General features: G+C 43.2%; 1 protein-coding gene across 1 annotated transcript in view; it reads left to right on the forward strand.

Moving 5' to 3' along the window:
• LOC146760354 (obscurin-like protein 1) overlaps positions 1–18,172 on the forward strand; it is a 55,221-nt gene that overhangs the window by 17,463 nt on the left and 19,586 nt on the right. Inside the window, exon 3 of the mRNA XM_085551418.1 lies at positions 4,187–4,453. Within this exon, the coding sequence (XP_085407544.1) occupies positions 4,187–4,453 (267 nt within the window). The remainder of the gene's footprint in view (positions 1–4,186; positions 4,454–18,172) is intronic.

Genomic DNA, 18,172 nt, shown 5'->3' on the forward strand with positions numbered 1-18,172 from the left:
CGTACAGTCTTCCTTCACTGGGGTCTTTGAAATATTTTGTGTGTGTCTGGAGGGTCTGCTCAATTTCCAGTTCAAAGTCGTTGGACACTAAATGAGACAGCTGCATATCAGTAAAAGATCTGTTTGAATAGCTGTGATGTGCTTACTATTCAGATCTACAGAGATGAGGTTTTGTCCTTGGCTATACCAAAGAAGTCAAATCAGGTGAAATTAATTGTATTTCTGAAGTAGACAGGTTTAAGTTTGGTAGCACCTAAATTTGATGCAGTTTGTCATTGATTTCATCTGAAAGAAACTTGCAGGCTTTTTATCTGCTGTTGTCCCCAGCATAAGAGTCTCCATTCACATCCTAAAGTACTTGTTATATTTTCAACTCACTCTTATTTGAATAAAAGCCTCAACAATTTGGAGCAATTTAATAAGCACAGAACAAGAGCTGGACCTTGCATTTGGTAGATAATATACAGTATTACTTTATAGAAATGTAGTCAATGGCATTCCCTATAGACAATCGTTTGTTTTATCTTTAGAGTCGTTCAAAGAACCATTGTGAACTTGACATTAATTGGAATGGAATACACGCAAGAGACTTTCCTCTTCTTCCAATTGTCCTCATCCTTTCTTCTCTTCCACCCCTGCTTTGCAGATTACCATATAGAAATCACCAGGAAGTTGGAGGAGAAGACAGCTTTGGAATGTCATTCTGTCATCCTGTCCTGTGACTTCAGGCCTTCTCCAAAGGTTGTGAAATGGTTCAAAGGCCACACACCCATCGAGCCTTCTGAGAAGTACAAGATCAAGAGGGATAAGCATTCAGCAGAGCTCAAGATTCTGAAGCTGAAGCCCGATGATGCTGGTGTGTACAAGTGCAAGGCAGGAATTGCAGAGACTGAGGCCACGCTGACAGCTGAAGGTATGAGCAGGGAGGGTGGCCTCTTCCATGTCCTATTTCACCTCAGATTTCTCTTCTTGGGGTTAATTTCTGCCATTCTCTCCTGCTAACTTTATAAATGTATAATCTTCACTGAGAAGATTACACAAAGATCATCTAGTCCAACCATTCTACCACATCCCAGTATGATTTATAGTAACAGTGGTAACAGTTCACCTTGTTTCCCCACAGCCCGCAATGTAGAAGTAACGAAGCACCTGCAGGATGTAGAAATTGAAGAAGAGAGCTCTGCTGTCTTCTCCTGCGAGCTGTCCCATAATGACGAGGACATGGAATGGTTCCTGAATGGCAACCTCCTTTACACCAACAATTACAATGACATCAAGAACGTTGGCAATTGCTGCACACTGACAATGAAGCAGGTTAAGCCTGAGGATGCTGGCACAGTGACAGTGAAGTCAGACAAGGTGTCAGAAAGCGCACCTGAAGGTGATAGGTGGGTCTGATCACACCCCTCCTGGATGTAAGAGATGCTAAGGAGCTCCAGTTCATTCTATTGTGCAGCAGTCCTGCTTCTAAAGCTGACCTCTCTGGGGTGACAAGTCATCAGAGGCTTTCTTCCAGTGGAAGGTTCTATTGCAGTAGTTATCAACTAAGGAGGATGGTTTTGGTGTCCTGCCAAAGCATTCCATTGCTTTTTATCATCATTTAATTTAGCACAAGGAGAGTTACAAGAGCAGTTTCTTTTACTGCTTCAGTAACATGCAGTGTCAATGCTGTTGTCTCCAAGGATTTATGACTGCAGGGAGAGATCATTCAGTGTGTGTTTTGCCTCTGGGATGACTAATGACCAGGCTGTGAGCAACCTGATCTAGCTGTGAATGTCCCTTTTTATTGCAGGGGAGCTGGGCTAGATGGCCTTTAAGGGTCTCTTCCAATTCTAAGGGTACTGTGATTCTAATCTGCTCTCCCCAGCAATTAAGCTCTTTTACTCTATGCGCTCAGAGTTTGAAGGATTTCCTATTTCTCCTTTCTTTTGCATTTGGTGGAAGTTTTTTCCCCAGTATAAACATCTGATGTGTGAAATAGAAGACAGATAAAAGGAGTCAATAATACAGGAAAATCAAAAGTGTTCAGCAGCTTATCCTCTTAATCCTGTGGCCTGCTGTATGAGCTCTGCTCCATGTGAGGGCAATGCCAGCTCTCCAGCTTTAGAAGAGCTGCATCCCAATTACTTCATATGATATCAGTCCCACCCACCGGCAATGCAGGCTGTCCCTCCTGTTCCCTGTATTCTTCTACTGATTAGTTCAGAATTCCATAAAGTGCATTCAGTCAACACACATGAAACCGCTTTAGGTTCTATATTGGTGTCGTCAGTGCTGGTAAAGATTTATTTATCCCTCTTTAAAAATCTGAAAGCAACTGGAAATGTCTGATCTTCTGTATCACATTGTTCTGTTTTGCCTTTTTAATTGCAGAGAAGCCTGCTGTCTTCATGAAGTCCTTGGATGATGTTTTTGGTGAGGAGCGGGGTGTGATTAAATTGGAATGCAAAGTCTCTAAAGAGAAGGTCAAACCAGTGTGGAAGAAGGACGGTGTTCTGCTCCCTTCTGGCAACAAGTATGAGCTGGTACAGTCTGGGAAGACCCTATATCCCCTTATCCATGACTTCGAGAAGTCAGATGCAGGTTTCTATACCTGTGATATTGGCACTGATGTTGCCAAATCAAAGGTCGGCGTTCAGGGTAAGTACTGTGGAAAGTAAAGGAGTGCTGAAAGCACATTCAGTGTGGTCACTATGTCTTACACCTATTCCCCCACGAGCCTTAATAGTTTCTACAATAGAAGTGTATTACTGCAATTTAGCACAGTGATGTCTGGAAAATTCCCATTGCTTTTGATGTAAATGTATCTCCTTTTGCCATGAAAATCACCAAACACATCAAGAATGTCCTGGAAATGTTTCCTTTCAAACCATCCCTAAAATGGAGAAATAGTTTGAACACCAGTAGGGGTAGGATGGTAACAAATGAGCTAATAGAAACAGTTAATTTCTTGTCATAGGCAAAACCCTTTTTCTCACGCAGCATCCTAGAGTTGTCCTCTCTGTTAGGTTGTTCCCTCTGTAGCTCATTGAATCTTCATTCTGCTCCATGGACTGAGCTGCTCTCCTTGTAGTTCTTCCAAAGACAAGAGATTCACGTCTCTTTTTTTTTATAGCTTTCTGGTAATTCTGAGTGGAGAATGTCTTAGAGAATACATCAGTAAGGAACACAGCCATGTTCTGCAAATCCTGAGTTAAAACACCAGTACTGCTACTCATGTCAGTCACAAATGCCTTTTCTCCATATAAACCTCATACTAACCTATCTCTTACCTTCCAGAGCTGAATAGTGGCATTACCAAACGGCTGAAAACCACTGAAATCCAGGAGGGAGAAGACTGTACTTTTGAATGCATTCCGTCCCATGAAAGCATTGATGAGTTCAACTGGACACTGAATGGAAGCAGAGTGGAAAATGGTGGGCGATTTAAAGCTTCTAACATGAGTCAGAAATATACTCTCATTATCAAAAGTGTGACTCCTACTGACGCTGGGGAAGTCGTTTTTACTGCCCGTGGTCTAACCTCCAAAGCCTCTCTGTCTGTGAAAGGTAATGAGATGGGAGAGATTCTGGGGTCTGATTCCTTCAACTGTCTTCTGATAAGATTGTCGTGAGAGCTAACTCATAATATGGTTAAAGTGAATAGCAACCTTCTACTTGAACCTCGAAGCACTGAGAATTTCTCTTAAAAATAAGTAAAAGGAGGAAACATTTTACACAAATGTGAGAACTACCCAAAGCACTGGGGTAGTGTTGGAAATGGGCATCTCACTACAGCTTGTTCCATTAACAGTAAATCAGGAATGATCTGTTGAGGGAACTGTGGGAGCAAATATCCTCTAAGTATAAGCTGAAGGGATGGCCTTCACATCATCTAGCTGTACAACAAATTCCTATCTAGAGCATGTGCATCTGAGAGCATCATCCGAGGCTCCCAGTGTGATGAGTGGAGAGAAGAGAGAGGCAGTTTTCAGACATGGTTCATCATCCTCAATTGGGTAGATTTAAGAGAGAATAAATGCTGCCTGGAATTCTATTGTCTGTACTTTGCAGATTACTGCTGGCTGTAGGATGGCGTCTGTTGCAAGTGCCTCTCTAACTTATCTCCAGCATGTAGATGCATGTATTTTGAGAGAGGCATCCTACCCTAAGTGTATGTTACTCAAAAAGCAATGTTTTCTTCCAGGAAAACCTACTGAGGTTTCAAAACAGCTGGAGGATAAGACAGCAGCAGCAGGGCAGGACATCAGCCTGAGCTGTGAGCTGTCAAAACCGGATTTGAACATCAGGTGGTACAAGGATGGCAAAGCAATCAGAAAAAGCCAGAAGTACGACTTGCAGCAGGAGGGAACTGGGGCCATTCTGATCATCCATGACTCTACTGCCAAGGACAGTGGGGAGTACCCCTGTGAGACAGAGGACTCCATAACAAAAGCCAGGGTCACTGTGCAAGGTGAGTTGAAAAGCACACTGGGGATGGCATGTAGAGAAGTCGAGGTAAATATCTGCAGCCTGTGGGTGATGTTTTTCTCTTCTGTTTCCTTGAGCAGGATCAATTCTTAGTTTTCAGAAAATACGATGGATTAAAATCTTTTCCTTAAAATAATCTGGAAACCGAATGATTCTCCAGTGTGATGTGGATCTGGGCAGCCTGGTCTGGTGGTTGGTGGCCCCTTGACAGGGGGTTTAAAACTAGATACTCTTTGAGGTCCTTTCCTACTCAGGCCACTCTATGATTCTGTGATCATTCTATGGTTCTATGATCTTGGTTGTTAGTGAGCCAAGAAAAGATGGCAATCTGAATTAGTCTATATTGAATATGTGTAATCAAAACTATATGCAGTTTATCAGATGAGATCCTACCAGCGCATGTATAATGGTATTGAACTTTCCAAGCCAACCAGCCAAATAAACAACAACAGACACCAAAAGCCCAACAACCAGAAAACAAGAAATGTTCATATCCCAGTGTTTTTGTTAAGTTCAGTGCTCAAGCAAGCAGGAGGGAAGAGCTCCTTCCCCTCTACTCCACACTGGTGAGGCCGTATCTGAAGTAGTCTGCTTATGTCTTCTACTCCCCAGTACAAGAGAGACACAGAGCTGCTGCAGAGTCCACTGCAGGGCCACCAAGAAGATACAGAAGTTAGAGCAACTCTGCTATCAGGAGAGGCTGAGGGAGATAGGGGTGTCCAGCTGGAGAAGGGGAGGAAAGTTCAGATTTTGGAAACCACCACATCAGCTTTAACGGAGTGAACCAGTTCCAAAAGCTGTGTTCCAAAAGCACTGCTAAATAGCCCCTGTGACTCCTCGAGCTTGCTACAATAAAAGAACAACACATGGGGTTGTTTAAACGTTGAGGACAATGCATCCCATTCCTATGGGAGGTAGTGATATGTGGAGGAACTCAGTACAACAGGGTACCTTTGGAAAAGCATGTATAAAACATTAATTGCATCAATCAACAAAATGTATAAGTGAATAACTGTTCAAATCCATTTAGTGGATTTCTTACTTCTATCACGTTTTTAATTCTCATTATAATACCAATAGAAAAGAAGAAAAGCACTTTTTCAGCAGTCAGTTTACTACAAAAAGAAAATACTTCATTTAAAGCTTTTGCAGCTCCATCTTATCTGTTTCTTTCTCAAGGATTTGATCATGAATTATACATTCCAGCACAACATGAAATATTTAACTGATGCTCTTCAATTCCTTTTCAGCTTCCCAAACAAAGAAATGAGTTTGAGCACAGGAAAATTTGGGTATACAGCTGTGAATCCACTAACGTCCACAGTAGCTTTCCCCTTTTTAGTGGCCAGATCAATGGGACAGGAGCCTCAAAAGACTTCAGGTTGTCAGCACTGCTCTGTGTGCTGTAATTAGAGGAGAAATGTGGATGGATTTTGCAAGTATGAATTTAGGCTTGATGCTCTGAAAATATTCCTGTAGATTTCTAAAGGCTAGGAGGGAAATATATGAGGAAAAAGGAGTGTAATGACTATTACTAATGCAGTGAAGCTATTCTCTTGTTCCAGAATTTCTTCATGCTGTCAGGAAGGTCACAGCACTGTAGTGGGACACCAAGCAGTCAGGGAGGCTACACTCTCAATGTCCTGGACTCCTTGCCCATACTGTGCTTCTACAATGCTAGTTAATCCCTAGTGCTGTGCTGAAGAGGTCTGACGTGAAGCAGAGATAATTCAGGTCAGGAGTTGTAAGTGATTGCATTCAATTTAATTTTAATAAGCGCGCATAAGATTATAACTGGATAGAAATAGAAGGTTGATACTATGTAGCTATATACAATATCATTAGCTCTGGCTGTCCAAAGTGTGGAACAGTTATTGATCAGCTGGTATTGCCTTTGAGGAAAAGGACAGAGATCTCTCCTAGATTTCATTTAAGGGCTGACCACTAAGGCAGCATCTCTTTCTGGAGATCGCTCCTTTGTGGCAAGACTCAACCTTTTCCATCTTGTCTGAAGGCCTCAGAGTTGATGAGTTTTTCCCATAGATAACATCTGATTATTTATTTACAACTGTTCTTGTGTTATTCCAACTGTACATTACTGTTCTTGTATTATTCTAACCATACATAACTATTCTTGCCTTATTCCAACTGTACATCTGACTGCACAGGGTTCAGTGTAAGTAATGCCCAGAAACCTGAACTTGAGGTACACTTGGGAATTCTCACTGAAATCCCAGCTGATTATTTTTTCCTCTGCAAGATTTCTTGGTATGTTCTTCTTCTTTTCATTCAGAGCCAGGAAGACTGAAGGAGCAAGCTCTTACCTTAGCTTTTGTTGACTTCCACATTTCTCCTCAGGTGGACCAGATTACAGTTAATGAAGAAAGTGACATTAAAACTTCCTCATAGCTTTCTCTGAACTAAATCCAAAGTGTATCTTGTGCAACAGTTGGCTTTACTTGACCTCTTTCTTCCTAACTATAGATATATTAAGAATGTGTCTGTTTGCATCTGCTTTCCAGCACATTTGTTTGTCTGGCTGTCAATACATTGCAGTTTAGATGGCTTGGAAGACATAAATTACATATTTTGCCAGAAATAACAAGAAAGAAAATAGAGTAGATGTTGGATTTCTAGAGTACTAGCAATAACATTTCAGGCAACATCTATCTGACACCTGAAAAATGGGGATGTACTAATAATTTGTGAAAGGCCATTAATCTGCTGTGCTTGCAGGCAGTGGATTTTTGTGGGTGCAGTGCAGCACATCCTCTATGTACCATCTGTTCCTCAGAACAGGTTCACTATAAAGTGAGATGAAGTTGTTCTGGCATGGTGTTTCAAATACAGATGCTCTCAGAGGCAGCTGGGTAGAGGAGGAGGTTCCTATCAGCAATTAATTGGTTACATTAATCTTAGAAGGTATTCTGTCTTTTATGTGTGGAAGGGGGGTGGGGGATCATGGACTACAGTCTATGAATATACTACTGAAGCAGTGCGTTTCTATATGAACTCGGAGGACATCAAGTCAGGCCTTGTTTTGAGTTATACTTGGATGAGGTGATTGGGATAGTGCCTGATGTTATGAGTGTGTCATTCTCTGCAAATCTGTGGGTTCATTTCCAGGGGAAAGCTGAAAATCAAATGTAGCACCTCCTGATTGTGTACAGTGTAATGCTGACTTGTGCTGCATCTGTGTTTTCAGTAAGATAAATGCAATAGTTTTGCTGTTTGCTAGCTAGCATTTTAAAGATAATTCTGGATTTGGATACACCTTTTTTCAGATGTTCCATACAGAAATGCGCTAACAAATTTATTGAGCCATATCCAGTATAATTTGTTCAAATCTACTGACATGAGCGTAGCCATTCTCTTTCACTATTTTACTTACCTTCTACAGCAATTCTTCTTCTGTTAAAGAAAACGTATTCTTGTTGTTCTGGCTGTCTGTATGTATGGCAATTGCACTTCCTTCTGTTTTGGTTTGTTTGTTTGTTTTGCCCGAATGTCGCACATCTGAGAGCCTAATTGCAACAGTAAATCCTCTAACTAATGTGTTGTTTTTGTAATAACTCGTAGGCTTTCTGGTTGTAAATCTTTCCATTCCAAGGCAGTAATATTCCACAATACACTTGGAAGTCTGTGAAACAGAGACTACCAAAACAGGTTTTAGTTTCTTGGCATAACTAAAGCGATGAGATACTTTTCTAGGTTTCCTCTAGCCTTCTAAATTGATTTCTTCTGCAGGTAAAGGGTGGGGGCAGTAGAGAGTTGGTTTAAATTAAACTGGATGTGATTTCAGTGATTTGACAGTTACCTTTTGAATAACAGAATTACAGCCGGATGGCAAAATGCCTCTTGGTGGCATCGCAGCTGTGATTATCCAGCTAACATAGCTGTCTATCCGAGGGAGTTCACAACAATTTGCCCTTGAGCCGAGCCGGGGCCGCCCGGGCAATGCGCAGCAGTGCCAGCAGATGGCACTCGTGGAGCGCAGCAGCTCCGGAGCTTCTTGCAAAGGAGAAGAAAATTCCGTCGCTCTGTGCCGGGCTCAGGGCTGGGCTCGGTTCACCGCTGGGAGAGAGCCGGGGTTCCCAGACGGTGCCAATGGCGTTAGGCCGTGTATTTTAATATAGATCGTCTGGTTCTGGGCAGATCGTCTGCCTGGGCAATGCCTTATCAGGCCTTTCTGAGAGTTCATAACATAGTGTGAGCAACTGAACAGGCTAGTAGCCCTTCCAACCAGTGGTTTTATGGTTCTCTTTACTACCTTAAGGAAATAAGGAGAGAACTGTTAGACTTTCATAGGCTATAACTACAAATGCTTGGCTTTGTGTACTCTCTGCTTTGATCTCATTTTCTTAAAATTTGCTTAATTAATACAAAATTTGTAGAATTTAAGTTATGAAATATAATAGTATATGAAGTTTAAGAATATGATTTACCTACAATTTATTTTTTATTATGAGAATTTCTGTTCTTTTCTTCCTAGAATAAACTTCAGGAAAAAAAACATTTATATTAAATGTAGATTCATTACTAAGTAGAATGTTTACAAGCATTTAAGGTTCATGGAGGATACTGATGTGATGATCCACAATTTAAAACCTATGCACACAATGACACAGAAGCCAGTTATTCCTATAGATACGAAAATAAGGCATGTTCTCTGTATAATTCAGGCTCTGCTAAAATATGCACAGTGTTCCTGAGAATTTTCTATAAGTAATGCCTATGAGAGACAATTGATAATCCTCCAGAAACAGGCTTTAGCTGAAAATTACAGGACCATTAGGAGTGTAGAATCCTGTGTTGAAAGTAGACACATCGGTCTTGCTCTTTGTAGATTAGCATAGTGCCTTTTAAGTCAACCATTAATACCTTATTAAAATATTTACTACTGTTTTGCACACATACTTGAGAGCATTTGTGTCTTTCCAATAACCAGCATTGTTTCTTTATGGATTTCTGTGCACAACAGCATAGGTCTGTTTTAATCCTGTGTCACGGGTTACTTAGATTTACCTATGCCCGTGACAGGGGAAGCCACCCCGTGGGCCCCCCTCCCGGGGCCCGGAAAGGAGGGGGAAAAAGGGAGTGGGATAAAACAGCGACAATCTAAGGAGGAAAAACTTATTTTACTAAATATGATACCGAAATACAAGATAACACAATATAATATAATTGAGGCTAACAAATTGAACGAAACAGAGAGAGAGAGTCCCCGAAAACCGAGAGGCCTACTGTGAACTCTAGGCGACACGGCTGGAACGCTTCCCACTCTCCGAGAAGTTCGAGAGAAGAAGGAGGGCACTCCAGCCTGGGAACGAGATTATACAGCGTCCTGGTCCCGTGACTTATCATTAACCCTGTTGTTCTCTGGGATATGTAGTCTTCTTCTGTGGACTGCACATTCAATAGAAGTATCCATACTTTACATGATGTTATGATGTGGAATACTGATACTGATAGCAAAATTACAAAACCATGACATTCCACCCCTTATTCTACATTATTACATCATGGTAAATATATATATACATATATATACACGTATGTAAAATTATGATAGCTAAACAGTAGAATTACATGTAACATAACTAAATGTACAATTATAATAACTAAAATACACTACACATGCAAACATATATACATATAAATACATAAAATTATTGACTGCACTCCCCCAGCATCAAATTCCCTTGTGGCACACATTGAACATCCCCATCCTTCTGCATTACCCACCAAGTGCACCCAGGTCCCTGGGCAAAGACAGTTCCACGGATAGGTTTGCCCTTTCCAGAAGCTGGAAGGACCCAAACAGCTTTTCCCAACATGTTCTTTACATGTACAACAGGGACCTTATCTCCTTCTACAGTGTGTAGGGGGCTAGATTGACTAGGACCATCACGATTGACAGATCCTCTAGTATTCACCAACCAAGTGGCTTCTGCCAGATTCTTCTCCCAGTGCTTAAATGTTCCGCCACCCATTGCTTTCAACATAGTTTTCAACAACCCATTATATCGTTCAATTTTACCAGAAGCTGGTGCATGGTAGGGAATATGATAAATCAACTCAATGCCATGATCTTTGGCCCAAGTATTTATAAGGGAATTTTTAAAATGTGTCCCATTATCAGATTCAATTCTTTCTGGGGTGCCATGTCGCCACAGGACTTGTTTCTCAAGACCTAATATGGTGTTTCGAGCAGTTGCATGGGGTACTGCGTATGTTTCAAGCCACCCAGTGGTTGCCTCTACCATGGTGAGTACATAACACTTACCACTGCGAGATCGTGGCAAGGTGATATAATCAACCTGCCACGCCTCCCCATATTTATACTTTTGCCACCGCCCTTCCTCCCAGAGAGGTTTCATCCTTTTGGCTTGTTTAATTATGGCACATGTTTCACAATCATGAATAATCTGCGCAATAGCGTCCATGGTTAAGTCCACCCCTCGGTCTCTGGCCCACTTATATGTCGCGTCTCTTCCTTGATGACCTGAGGTCTCATGAGCCCATCGAGCTAGAAATAATTCACCCTTATTCTGCCAGTCCAAGTCAATTTGAGCCACCTCAATTTTGGCAGCTTTATCTACCTGATGGTTGTTTTGTTGTTCTTCAGTAGCCCGACTTTTGGGCACATGTGCATCCACATGACGCACCTTTACAACCATATTCTTTGTTCGGGCAGCAATGTCCTTCCATAATTCAGCGGCCCAAACAGATTTACCCTTCCGTTGCCAGTTGTTTTGTTCCCACCTCTGTAACCACCCCCATAAGGCATTTGCCACCATCCATGAGTCAGTATAAAGATACAGCATTGGCCACCTCTCCCGTTCAGCAACATCTAAGGCCAGCTGGACAGCTTTTACCTCTGCAAACTGACTTGATTCTCCCTTACCTTCGGTGGCCTCTGCAACCTGTCGTGTGGGGCTCCACACAGCAGCTTTCCATTTGCGATGCTTCCCTACAATGCGACATGATCCGTCTGTGAATAGGGCATATTTCTTTTCATTTTCTGGTAATTCGTTGTATGGTGGGGCCTCTTTAGCACGTGATACCTCTTCTGCTGGTGATGTTCCAAACCTTTTATCTTCAGGCCAGTCCATGATTACCTCTAGGATTCCTGGACGATTGAGGTTTCCCATTCGCGCTCGCTGTGTAATCAGCGTAATCCACTTGCTCCAGGTGACATCGGTAGCATGATGAGTGGAGGGAACCTGTCCTTTGAACATCCAGTTCAGCACTGGCAGTCGAGGTGCCAAAAGGAGCTGTGTTTCAGTCCCGACTACTTCAGAAGCAGCCCGAACCCCCTCATACGCGGCTAAGATCTCCTTCTCAGTTGGAGTGTAGCACTCTTCAGACCCCTTATATGATCGACTCCAGAATCCCAGGGGTCGGCCTCGGGTCTCTCCTGAGGCTCTTTGCCACAAACTCCAAGTGGGGCCTTTCTCTCCAGCAGCAGTATAGAGGATGTTCTTTACATCCTGTCCAGTCCGTACTGGCCCCAGAGCTACAGCTCGGGCTATCTCTTGTTTAATCTGTTCAAAAGCCTGCTGCTGCTCAGGGCCCCATGCAAAATCGTTCTTCTTCCGCGTCACCTGATAAAGGGGGCTTACAATGAGGCTGTAGTTTGGAATGTGCATCCTCCAAAAGCCTACTGCACCCAGGAAAGATTGTGTCTCTTTCTTGCTAGTTGGTGGAGACATGGCAGTGATTTTGTCGATCACATCTGTTGGGATGTGACGACGTCCATCCTGCCACTTTATACCTAAGAACTGAATTTCCTGGGCAGGTCCTTTTACTTTGCTTCGCTTAATAGCAAAGCCGGCTTGTAGAAGAATTTGGATGATCTGCTCTCCTTTTGTGAAAACCTCTTCTGCTGTATCACCCCACACAACAATGTCATCAATGTACTGCAGGTGTTCAGGAGCACCACCTTGTTCCAGTACAGTTTGGACCAACCCATGGCAAATGGTTGGGCTGTGTTTCCACCCCTGGGGCAAACGGTTCCAAGTATACTGAATGCCCCTCCAGGTGAAGGCAAACTGTGGCTTACATTCTGCAGCCAAAGGAATAGAGAAGAAGGCATTGGCAATGTCAATGGTGGCATACCATTTGGCTGCTTTTGACTCCAGCTCGTACTGGAGTTCCAACATGTCCGGCACAGCAGCGCTCAATGGGGGTGTGACCTCATTCAGGCCACGGTAGTCTACTGTCAGCCTCCATTCTCCACTGGCTTTACGCACTGGCCATATGGGACTGTTAAAAGGTGAGTGAGTTTTACTGATCACTCCCTGATTCTCCAACTGGCGAATCAAATCATGAATGGGGAGCAAGGAATCCCTGTTGGTGCGATACTGCCGTCTGTGCACTGTCTTTGTAGCAATCGGTACCTGCTGCTCTTTTACTCATAGCAGCCCCACAACAGACGGTTCCTCTGACAGGCCAGGCAAAACAGACAGCTGCTTAATGTTGTCCACATCTACAGCAGCTATCCCAAAGGCCCATCGATACCCCTTAGGATCCTTGAAATGCCCCCTTCTGAGGTAATCAATACCCAGTATACATGGAGCCCCTGGGCCAGTCACAATAGGATGTTTTTGCCAGTCTTTGCCAGTGAGGCTTATTTCAGCCTCCAGCACAGTCAATTCTTGAGAGCCCCCAGTCACTCCAGAAATATGGATTGATTCTGTCCCTTCATGACTGGAGGGCATTAGGGTACACTGTGCACCGGTATCCACCAGCGCCTTATATTCCTGTGGTTCTGATGTGCCAGGCCATCGAATCCACACAGTCCAATAAACTCTATTATCCCTTTCCCTCCCCTGACTGAGGGCAGGGCCCCTCTATTGGTTACCTGTGATGACTGGAGCAACTCCACTGGTGGTTGGTATGTCTAGTAGTTCTTTCACCCGTGCTCGTAGTGCAGAAGTGGGCTGATCATGCCACTTCCTCATGTCTTCTCCACGGTCACGTAGGTAGCGCCACATGGAAACACGCGGTGCAATCGTACTGTTGTTCTTTGCTCGAGCTGGGAAGCGTGTGCGTTTAACAGCTGAGACTTTTGATGATGCAGGTGAGGAGTAGGACTGGACTAGTTTGATCAGATCCTTCATTAGACCTGGTGGCCCGTACGAGGATTGACCTTCATCAGTTGTTTCTGATACTATTACGGGATCATCATTACGATTAGTTGATGGAAACAATTTCTTGCACATTTCATCTACTCGGTTTTCTAGCCGTGAGATGGCAGAAACTGCGGCATGCAGTTGAGGGAGCTGCTGATCAGTGGTTTGAAGCATTATAATCAGCTCAACAACTCGGGGCCATCTGTCCACGAACCCTTTAGAACCTGTTACCAATGACTGTGCCATTCTCTCTGGTGCTGTACTTGTGATTTTCTGCCACATGTCAGGATCGGCCCTCACTCTCTCAGGGTCAAGTTCGCTTGGATCAGGGCTGTACAACATTTTCGCCATGGCCAATTCCCTCAGGCGCTGAATACCTTTTTGGACGGTATTCCAACTATCAAATTTAGGCTTCAAAGCATCCTTATAGGGGTACCTTTCTCTCACGGCTTCTAACAGCCGCAACCAGAGAGTGGCAGCTCCATCCGAACATCTGCTAATCCCTCTGTCGATACCTGCATCTTGGGCAATGTTTCCTAGTTGGTGAGCTTCATTACCATCTAGAGACAAGCTGTTGGCCCCGTTGTCCCAGCAGCGAAGCAACCAAGCAAGGATACCTTCATCTTGACGCCGTGTAAACTCCTTTCTTGAGCCTTGGATTTCAGTCAGCTTCAGAGGTCGACAATAGGTGATTTCCTCCTCATCATCAGTCTCTTCTTCATGCCTCTTGGTTTTTGCCTTTGCTTTTTTCGGTACTGCTCCATGCCCGGCACCTGGGTCTTCTGCAGCCCCCCCCTGTGCTTCTCCTTCTTTTCGTTCTAGACGCATGGACACCCGTTTCCATTTCTTGCCTTCCACAGGGGCAACTGATATTGCTACTGATGCCTCCTGTGACTGATCAGAATTAACTTGGGCTTGAATCTCAGATCGGAAACTCTCTCTCTCCAGAATAGTATGATACAAAGCACGGTATGCATAAGCCAAACCCCACATAAGGTTTACCTCCTTAGATCTCTGACCCAAATACTCACTTAATTTCTTAGGGTCCCTTAGGTGTTCAAGAGTGAAATCCCATGACACTGCGGGTCCCCATGCTTCTAAGACTTTTCCTAAACCTTTCCATATTCCCTGCCAGTCATCATTCTCTGGTTCTGGAGGAGACTTCCGCATAGAACGAATGCATAGGAACATATATGCATTCATTAATAGTGATAACATGGATGCAAGTATGAACCCTATCTCAGTTATTGAAAGGCGTGTGGAAATCTGAGAGTACAACCTAAATAAAAAGGGTTTTTTTAGCCTGTACAATGAATTAAACATGGTGGTGTTTGTAAAATTGCCTGTTCCATCTGGGATGCAAGTACTTGTAAGATTTGCAATTCCATCTGGGATGCAAGTGTTTGTAAGATTCACAATTCCATCTGGGATGTAGGTGCCAAAATTCTGACCATACCACATCTCATAAAAGTACCAGGCAGGTGTCTCCATCAGTATCCACCTTATTAGGCTATATACCTGCACAATTCCACAACACCAAATTATGGTGTTAATAGTTGACCAATACTTTAAGAAGATCATAATTGCTTTCAATCCCTTAAACAGAGCAACTGGGATGAAGAGTGGATTCATAGCTGGCAGGCTCTGTAAAAGTCAGAGCTAGCTAGCTTTGCTCTAAGGGAGAAAGAAATCCCTTTGTTTTCTACACAAAAGTTAGATAGCAGTGCTGAGAATGTGCAGCAGCCCTTAATGTTGACAATTTGTCTGGTATTTCAAGGTCACGTTCTCAGTGAGCAGCTACGAAAAGATAACACTCCCCTAACGAAGCTCTTTAAGAGTAAAGAGAGAGTTGTTCTAAAAGCTAAAAAGCTCTATGCCCGCATCCTCCACCAAAAATCTGTCACGGGTTACTTAGATTTACCTATGCCCGTGACAGGGGAAGCCACCCCGTGGGCCCCCCTCCCGGGGCCCGGAAAGGAGGGGGAAAAAGGGAGTGGGATAAAACAGCGACAATCTAAGGAGGAAAAACTTATTTTACTAAATATGATACTGAAATACAAGATAACACAATATAATATAATTGAGGCTAACAAATTGAACGAAACAGAGAGAGAGAGTCCCCGAAAACCGAGAGGCCTACTGTGAACTCTAGGCGACACGGCTGGAACGCTTCCCACTCTCCGAGAAGTTCGAGAGAAGAAGGAGGGCACTCCAGCCTGGGAACGAGATTATACAGCGTCCTGGTCCCGTGACTTATCATTAACCCTGTTGTTCTCTGGGATATGTAGTCTTCTTCTGTGGACTGCACATTCAATAGAAGTATCCATACTTTACATGATGTTATGATGTGGAATACTGATACTGATAGCAAAATTACAAAACCATGACATCCTGTTTTATGGATACAGGAGTTCAAGCTCAGATAAATGGGGAAAACCACTTGGCAGAAATGGGGACTGTGGGTGGCCCTTCTGAACACCAGCTCAGTACCAGGTGCAGTGTAAGTGACCAAAGGCCAGTGAGCTTTAATCCAACAGTGCTATCATCAACCAAGCCACCTCTTTGCTGTGGGAGAACAACCATAAGGATGCAGTGTGACAGACACTCCCAAGCCTTTTGCAGGGGCTCTGGGAGTTAAAAGGGTCCTTTGAGCCCAGGAGATACTGTGCTATTCCCACTGTGCCCTTTCATAGACTTATAGAATCACAAGGTTGGAAAGGACCTACAAAATGATCTTTCCAGTGGGAAAAGCTGTCAAGTTGAAGGTTTAACTGGAGAGCTCTGTCTGTCTTGTAGTTACTGTCTCCAAGGAATGTTTCTTACACATCTCCAAGACAGCAAGGTGCTGGGGCAGCAAGGCAAGCAGGGAAGAGAATGATGAGAAACACTGTGGTAGTAGAAAGGTCTGAGTATACGGTGTGGGAGAACAGCTTGTCCACTCCAGCATGGTGAAATGCAATGTCCAGTTGTTCCCTGTCTGTGAATACAGAGTTGTAGTTGACTACATAAAGTCATTTAATTTCATGTCCCCGTCCCAGGAATGTAGCTGTTCTGTCTGTACAAAATGTCCTTAGGTATCAAGATGTATTTGTGTCCCCCAGCTTCTGTTCAAGTTCAGAGCTCATTCCCTTTTGGTAATTTGATGTTGTCAACTGTGCTTTTATTTGTGAATAGCATGATTTTTGAGAACACCAAAGGTATTAAAGAACAAAGTTCATGTGGTTATTATATTATGCTCATTTTTAGGCTATGGCTATGTTGCAGAAAAAGTCACCCCCTTCCACAGACTTCAAAGCTGAGCACATGTTCTACAGTGAAGATGCAGGTGCCCAAGTAAAAACCATCTTGGAGGGATGGAAGGCTACCCTCAGGTGGGAGCCTGATGGCAGTGTGGATGTCTGCTGCCCAGGTCCTGACCTGCTTGTGCCAGTTGTTGCCCAGGGCAGAGCTGAGGGCAAGTGCAGTGCTGGTTGCCTGGGAAATACCACTGTTACTGGCAAATTTGCTGTAAGGTCACTCTTTCAAAGTACCCTTTTTTTCTTCCAAACATAAGCTCATGGATTATCAAGATATTTTGTTTAAGTATTCCTCTCTCTTTCTGTTTCTCCCTCAAAAAAACAAACAACAACAACAACAAAAAAACAGCCTTCCTAGAACCAAATTCAAAACAATCAAATGGAATTGTTGAGTAGAAGTATCTCTTCCTGATGCATTTTGATGATGTATTTGTAAGGGTTCAGATTTGTTAGCAACTTTCAGTGGTATCTTAAAACTCATTTCCTTCAAAATCATTGCTTCTCAGTTAGACATGGTCATTTGTGTTGGTTGATATTTTAATTATTTTTATTTTTTTGTTTGTTTGTTTAATCTTTCTCACAGATGCATGAGGCTAATACTAAATCTTGTAGAACAGAATATAGTAACGGCCATGGTATAGAGCAATGCAGATGGAGTCCTGTCTCATGTTGCTGAAAATTAATCATTTATGGCTACTACTACTTGAGACTTGCATGAGATTGCTGTGAGACAGGCCAAGAACATTGGTTCAGCAGCTTCTCTTGGCCTGTTAACCAGTGATAAGCATGACAGGCACACCAGAGGCAGCAGGTTTGGTTGCAGCCTGGAGCAGCTGGTGATCCGGCTGGTAGGAGCCCAGCTGTGCCAGGCAGGGGCTGGGTGGCATGGCCTGGGGCTGACTCCTCCTGACCTGTGCTGGGGTGGGAACAGGGACGGGAATAGTTCAAGGGAGAATTTTAATCTGCATAAAATAGGGACTATTTTAAGAATAAGAACCTGTGTTCATAATTTCATTCCCATGAGTGCCTCTTTGCTCATAAATATCTCCTATTTGCATGGAATTGTTTATTGTAATAGCTCTGGTGTTTAGAAGGTACAAATAACATTTCCACTGGGAATAAAGAAGTGTCTTCTCTGACATCTCTAATATCTGCCTTGTCTACTTTTGAACTAAGGAGAAGTATTTTGAGAGTAATTTTTAAATAGTTTTCAACAGCTAATGGGAATTCAGGCTTTGATGTATGAGGGATCATCTCAGTGGTCCATTT

This window comes from Coturnix japonica, chromosome 6 (assembly GCF_054131305.1).
Source record: "Coturnix japonica strain WE chromosome 6, WE-NBRP24, whole genome shotgun sequence".
Lineage (NCBI taxonomy): Eukaryota > Metazoa > Chordata > Aves > Galliformes > Phasianidae > Coturnix > Coturnix japonica.